The sequence below is a fragment of the Formica exsecta genome, unplaced genomic scaffold, assembly GCF_003651465.1.
Source record: "Formica exsecta isolate Colony F162 unplaced genomic scaffold, ASM365146v1 scaffold2026, whole genome shotgun sequence".
Lineage (NCBI taxonomy): Eukaryota > Metazoa > Arthropoda > Insecta > Hymenoptera > Formicidae > Formica > Formica exsecta.
Genome location: NW_021849324.1, coordinates 19,245 through 25,555, shown reverse-complemented (window position 1 = coordinate 25,555; position 6,311 = coordinate 19,245). Strand labels below are relative to the sequence as shown.

At 34.4% G+C, this 6,311-nt stretch overlaps 2 protein-coding genes across 3 annotated transcripts in view; one reads left to right on the top strand and one right to left on the bottom strand.

The window, feature by feature from the left end:
* The window catches only part of LOC115234757, a 6,037-nt gene extending 3,578 nt beyond the window's left edge, over nt 1–2,459 (top strand). For both annotated transcript variants that reach the window (XM_029806073.1, XM_029806072.1), the window contains 7 exons: nt 248–505; nt 585–705; nt 804–977; nt 1,043–1,310; nt 1,393–1,545; nt 1,621–1,763; nt 1,855–2,459. In XM_029806073.1, the coding sequence (XP_029661933.1) occupies nt 248–505; nt 585–705; nt 804–977; nt 1,043–1,310; nt 1,393–1,545; nt 1,621–1,763; nt 1,855–2,062 (1,325 nt within the window). In that variant the 3' untranslated portion in view covers nt 2,063–2,459. The remainder of the gene's footprint in view (nt 1–247; nt 506–584; nt 706–803; nt 978–1,042; nt 1,311–1,392; nt 1,546–1,620; nt 1,764–1,854) is intronic.
* Nucleotides 2,460–4,916: 2,457 nt separating this feature from the next.
* LOC115234756 (serine/threonine-protein kinase PINK1, mitochondrial) overlaps nt 4,917–6,311 on the bottom strand; it is a 15,732-nt gene continuing 14,337 nt past the window's right edge. Inside the window, exons 6-7 of the mRNA XM_029806071.1 lie at nt 6,094–6,192; nt 4,917–6,014 (exon numbers count right to left, since the gene is read on the bottom strand). Coding sequence (XP_029661931.1) covers nt 5,769–6,014; nt 6,094–6,192 — 345 coding nt within the window. The 3' untranslated portion in view covers nt 4,917–5,768. The remainder of the gene's footprint in view (nt 6,015–6,093; nt 6,193–6,311) is intronic.

Below are 6,311 nucleotides of genomic sequence, written 5' to 3'. Positions count from 1 at the left end.
TATATATATATATATTTCGATCCTAATACTATTCCTTTATATTTTTAATTTTTGAAGTGATGGAGTATTTCGATGAGATTTCGAGCACGTTTTCTTAATGATGAGATGAAATTAAACGAGTATAAAGAGACTCTTCACACTTGCATTTAGCGTGTTTGGTAAATGGGTAGGCTTTTTGTAACATTCGCGTAATTAGGCAATATTGGTCGCAGTCAGCTATTAGAATTGTAACGATTGTTGTGCGCAGGAATTTTCCAAAGCTGTTTGAAAAGTGATGATGACGCAGATGTGTCCTGCAAAGAGCTCAATACATCGGATATCGTATCGTCGTTTGACGATAACAAGCGTGAAACGTTTAATTCGGCGAACCATGCTAGACTCTCCAAGAGAATCTCGGTGCGAGTCGTGCCTAATAATACGACTACTGGATGCAAGATCAAAGATACCTCGTTTCTCGAGGCATTTGGAATAAAGTCGGAAAAATCTCCGAGCTTGAAACTATCGCGTGAGCATTTTTCATTAACGTATTTCATATATACACAAGGAATGTTATTATATCGAATAAATGAATTAAATATTTATAGATCGTAAGGAATCACACGATAATCAAATTATCAAAGGACATTCCACAACTGCGAGAGATGTTGTTTTACAAAGATGTTCGCAAAACTCTTACTTATCTTTCTCCTATTGCTTCCCAGATTCGTATGTAGATCCTTAGTACACGATTCCTTATACAGGCGTGTTTCTACAGTGTATCATTCTATATCTTATCATTCGATAATATCATTCTATTTCCACAGATACTTGGAATATTGCCGCAAAATTGGCGAAGGTGTTTACGGAGAAGTCTTTCTCTACGAATATTTTGATAAGAAGTCAGTTATAAAAATTATTCCTATAGAGGGCGAAAAGTTGGTCAACGGCGAGGCGCAGAAAAAGTTTAACGAAATACTGTCGGAAATTGTGATCGCAAAGTGAGTGGAGATGTGTATTTATCGATAAAAATTATCGAACAAAATAATTTGAAAAATGTTTACAGAGAATTGGATAATCTGAGATTAAATACTACGTATAAGACCAGCGGATTTGTCGAAGTACGAAGTATCAAATGTATCGTGGGAAAATATCCGAAGAGGCTTGTAGAGCTGTGGAACACTTATGACGACAACAAGACATCCGATAACGATTGTCCGTCGATGTTCGACGAAAATCAATTATACATTGCTCTCGAACTTGGTGACGGTGGAGAGGATCTCGAAGCTTTCGTCTTTCAAACCGCGGAGGAAGCCTGTGCTTTGTTTTTACAAGTCCGACAATATTACATCTGTAACTTCCCCCGATAATTATATTTAATCGTTAGTTATTCGCCCGTTCAAATCTTTTTTACAGACTGCATTTGCATTAGCCGTTGCCGAGAAGGCATTCGAATTTGAACATAGAGATTTGCATTGGGGTAATTTATTGATATCGAGAACGAAAGAACCGTACGTGTATTATAATCTTGACGAGAAAGAGATCAGGCTGCCAAGCAAAGGTGTAAAGGTAACATTTTATCGGGAAACATTGTTCTATATAATACTATCGATCCTCACAGTATAATCTTGTTTTCCCCTCAAGGTATCGATCATAGATTTCACCCTGTCGAGAATGTTGTATCAAGGATGCTGCATATATAACGATCTTGCATTGGATCCGGCCTTATTTACCGCACACGGCGAATATCAGTTTGAGATCTATCGTCTAATGCGTGAGAAAATTCAGTAAGTTCATATATACGTTCTCTCTTATTTAGCTATTTCTCCCCCAAAAAAGCGAGTAATTTATTTATCCTCGCTTTGGTTTTGCGTGCAGGAATAATTGGAATAAGTTTGAACCATACACGAATATCTTATGGTTGCATTATACTTTGGATAAGATGATTACATCGGTAAGATACAAAAGGAAGAACTTAAAAGTACATAAACACGCTATCCTCAGATTGAAGGAATTTAAGGACATAATTTTAAAATATGACAGTGTGTTCGATTTTGCAACTGATTCCAGCGTCGCGCATTTGTAATGCAAGCCGACGAGAAGAGATGTCTCGGTAACTTTGTACATCTTTAAAGATATTCTATGTGACACTTGGTCACATATGTGTACAAATCAATAACGTTAGTGCTGTTCAAGACTGAAAAAAATTACTGATAATCTTTCTTAAACTTTTACACTCTGCGCCTTGTAATAATTGTTTATAATTAAAATTGAATAACTTCGCGTTTTCCGTAGACTTTTTTACGCATATGATAATAATGACCGTTAACGAAAAAATTAAATAATTTTATATATGAAAAAAAATTCAATCTTTGAAATTCTTTAATTATTCTTTATTCAATATATGATCTCTATTCTCTATTTTATCGATACAACAATTGTTTATCTTCAATATCTAATAAAGTGACTTTACGTGAATTAATCTCGATATAAGTTCTGATTTTTTTTCTTTTTCCAATATGTATTTCCTCTGATTCTATAGAACATTTTCTCTTCGATTTTAAAATCAACTCATTTCTTAAATTTATTTCAATCCTCATATCATTTAAACGAAAACTATATCCTTGACAAAGTGCATTTACTTAATGTAATGATTAACTCTTATCTTTTCGTTTCTATATGTAATATGTCCATTCTAACGAAGTGATTTGTGAGCAACATATTGAAACAATATTGATTTTATAACTCTGTTATAAGGAATATAATAAACTAATGTTCAATTCATTGCCCAAGAAGAAACTATTAAATGGTAATAATTTATCTGCATGGTAATAATTTATCATTTTATTTTTATTCCTTAAATAAAAATGTATTTTACTTTACTTTACAAACTATATCTTTTACTTTGTTATTGCTTATTAAAATATAACTATTTTTTATGCATTAATATTGTTTCTCTATTATTAAGTATTCTCAGTGGTAAGAGCAGTTGTCCGGAAAGCGAAAGACTCGGGTTCGATTCCCGATTCAGCCACTCGTACCTCGCATATTTTTTCAGACCCGCAAATGTTGTTTTCTAACAATTATTTGTCGGGCTGAGGAAGTGTGTAAACGCCCTACACAGACACGACAGTGCCGCTGCCACGGAAGAGATGGATGCTTGGTTCGTGCCTCCTACCGCCTTAAATCCCCCCCTCGCTTCACTCTGTGGTGTACATCTGTGCCAGCGTAAGTGCTGGTAATATGTCCACTAGATCCACCACGTGGTGACGGTGGAAGATCGTATTATTAATTGGGAGCAGAAGAGGGGGCTGCTTAGGCGTAGTGGTTTAGGATGGACTACTCGAGGAGGCTTCCATTCATACTGGTGACGAGTCAAGACTCATCGCTGAGCGGCTACGGGGGCCAATTTTCAATCGTTTAATATGATTGGACCGCTCTGGAGACATGGTGGGGATGTCGTCTCTCCGTGGCAATCGGCACTGCATCCATGGAGCGAGATTCCAACATCGCTCTGGAGTCGTATGTACTGTATTAAAGTGGCGTAAGGTGTGAGGTCTGAATAGCTCAGTGGTAAGAGCAGTTGCGTTCCTCAATTTCCTTTATGTGTTATGAAAGCTTTTGGTATATCTCACTTACAGATCTCAATTATTTGTCGGGCTGAGGAAGTGTGTAAACGCCCTACACAGACACGACAGTGCCGCTGCCACGGAATAGATGGATGCTTGGTTCGTGCCTCCTGCCGCCTTAAATCCCCCCCTCGCTTCACTCATCAGAATACCCACTTGAATTTCTTTAAATTTTTTGCTTATTTAGGGTGACCTTAACAACATATATCAAGATCCAGACAATTCGACCTGGGTGTCCTAAATATATTTACCAAGAAATATGTATAGAGTCTTAAAAAAAGAGTTTAAGACTTTAAGAGCAGATAGTCACGAAATGAAGGAAGAAAGTAAACATAGGTCGAAAAATTAATGTCAGGGCAACACGCTTTTAATAACACTGTAAAAGTTCTCAAATATAATTTTTTTTAATATTTAATATTTTATTAATAATTAAAACTATTTTGTTCTATTATGAATTTATATATGTATTATACATTTTGCAGTAATTGAAAAATTTTTGTAACATTCAGAGTTTCTTACACGCTTTTGCAATCATTATAAATATAGTTTTAATTATTAATGTCTTCTGTGCAATAATTAAATTTTTGTAATATTTTATTCAAAGTTATATAAATCGATATCATTGCAAAAGCGTGTAAGAAGCTAACAATAAGTGCCGCGCTTTAATTATGCGCGAGCAGTAAGTGAAACGGGAGGTGTAAAACACGAAATCTAGCCAAAAGTTGCAAGCAGCCTTGTAAACTAATCATTCGATATCGATCGATGGTATATGGTATACTCATCAAAACGATGCTCAATTTGTTATAAATACATCGTTACAACCATGTATAGTATACCAAAAAGAAGCGATGAATTGAAAATTATACCGTTAGAAGAGATGTTCACAGGTATCTTTAAAATTATTCATCTATGCTTCAATCTTGTTTATATACATAATAGTTTATAATTGTAAAATCTTAAAAACAATTGTTGCACAGCGTATTGCAGCATGGATCCTGTATCCCAACATATGGGTGTGTCACTCATTCCTCTTTCACAGAGCAATAAGTGGTTGATGTCCGCAGGTATATTGGATATGATTAAATTAACGACTACAAACACAGGCCTTGCTTTCTTTAAATTTCGTAAACGCGCTCTATCGTACGATGAATATTTGATTTATCTAAAAGATCTTGCTACGTCTTATAATTTAAATTTCGAGGATATGAAGCATCGGATGCAAATATCCAGCAATCTTTCCACGACTGTGCAAAAGAGTACAAAAAAAGACAACTTAAGGTATTCGATGTTTAAAATATAAACGACGTTAAATTGACTCTATTTACAAGTTTTATTTTGCATCCGAGTATATACATACATGTAAATTTATTGACGATGTGTATTCATGTTACACTTTTTATACACATTTAGAAATTGATATTTTATCGAATCCACCTCCTCGTTTCTTGAAAAATTTGGTGTAAATATGACTGCGAGTTCTCCTAATGATGCATAGAAAACGCAAGAATAATTTATTATTTTTTTGAATTTTCAAAGTTAATATTATACACCATGTGCAATAATGTATTCTTCTAACACAGTGTACTTAAATTTTTGACCTAATAGGCAAACAATTTGACGATTCAAAATGTAATGCTTATGCATTTGATGCACATATTTGTGATTATACATTTATAATAATAATTTTCTTGTATATGTACCAATAATTATAGAGCCTGCCAAATAAATATAAAATGGTACACAAATTAAATTCATACAAATAAAAACAATTTACAATCATCCTTTAAATATCAAGGCATTGGAATCACAAAAGGGCTCGTGCTCATATGCTTTCTGAAAATCGCAAATTTCAGAGCAAGGATAATTCTATATTCAAGTTACATTTTTACGTTTCAAAATTGCTCCTTCGCCCTTTTGTGCTTCTTCAAGTATCAAAAATAAAATACCGGAAATTAAATATATAAATAACAATAGCAATAATCTTTTGAGAGAAACGATAGGAAAAACCTTGGAGGAAGGACCAGAATTTGTCAGCTTACGCGATGTTATTTTGAACTACTGCTCGCGATTATGTCGAGGACGAATAAGTAACTTTCCGTTCGCGAAGCTTTGATCATATTATTTTTTTTTTTCGATATATATATAATACTATACCATCCTTAGTTATACGTTTCGTTGCATCCACTTTAACGCGTTTCTAACATTAACGAGCGTTACCCTGCTAAGGAAGCTTGCGATCAATTGATATTCCGGCATTGTGCGTCTTCCACAAGAACGCGTGGAAAGTGTTCGTTTGTACGCTTGACGTCTATCGATATCGACAAAGAGTGATCCGTGTGACGGGGACAAATCTGCGTTCCGTTCTTCGCAAAGAACTTTTGTGGTCAAGCACAAAAGCCATTGCATAATCTATGTATGTGCGTGACAATATTATTATGTAAATAAACTAGTTTTTGATTAACATTACTTACGTCGACTTGCTGCTTACCTCATTGCTCGACGGTAAATATCCCTCTCTTTTCATCCATGAGCTAGGTGCCCACAGATATAGTTGTATTATTGTCGCCGCCAATTCAGCGTCGAGCCGCTGCATGTGTATATTAAGAAAAAAAAAGAAACATTTGAATATAGTTTCTTTATGTGAAGAATATAATAAATATAATTAAAAATATAATTATATATATTTATAATATAATAAAAATTAAT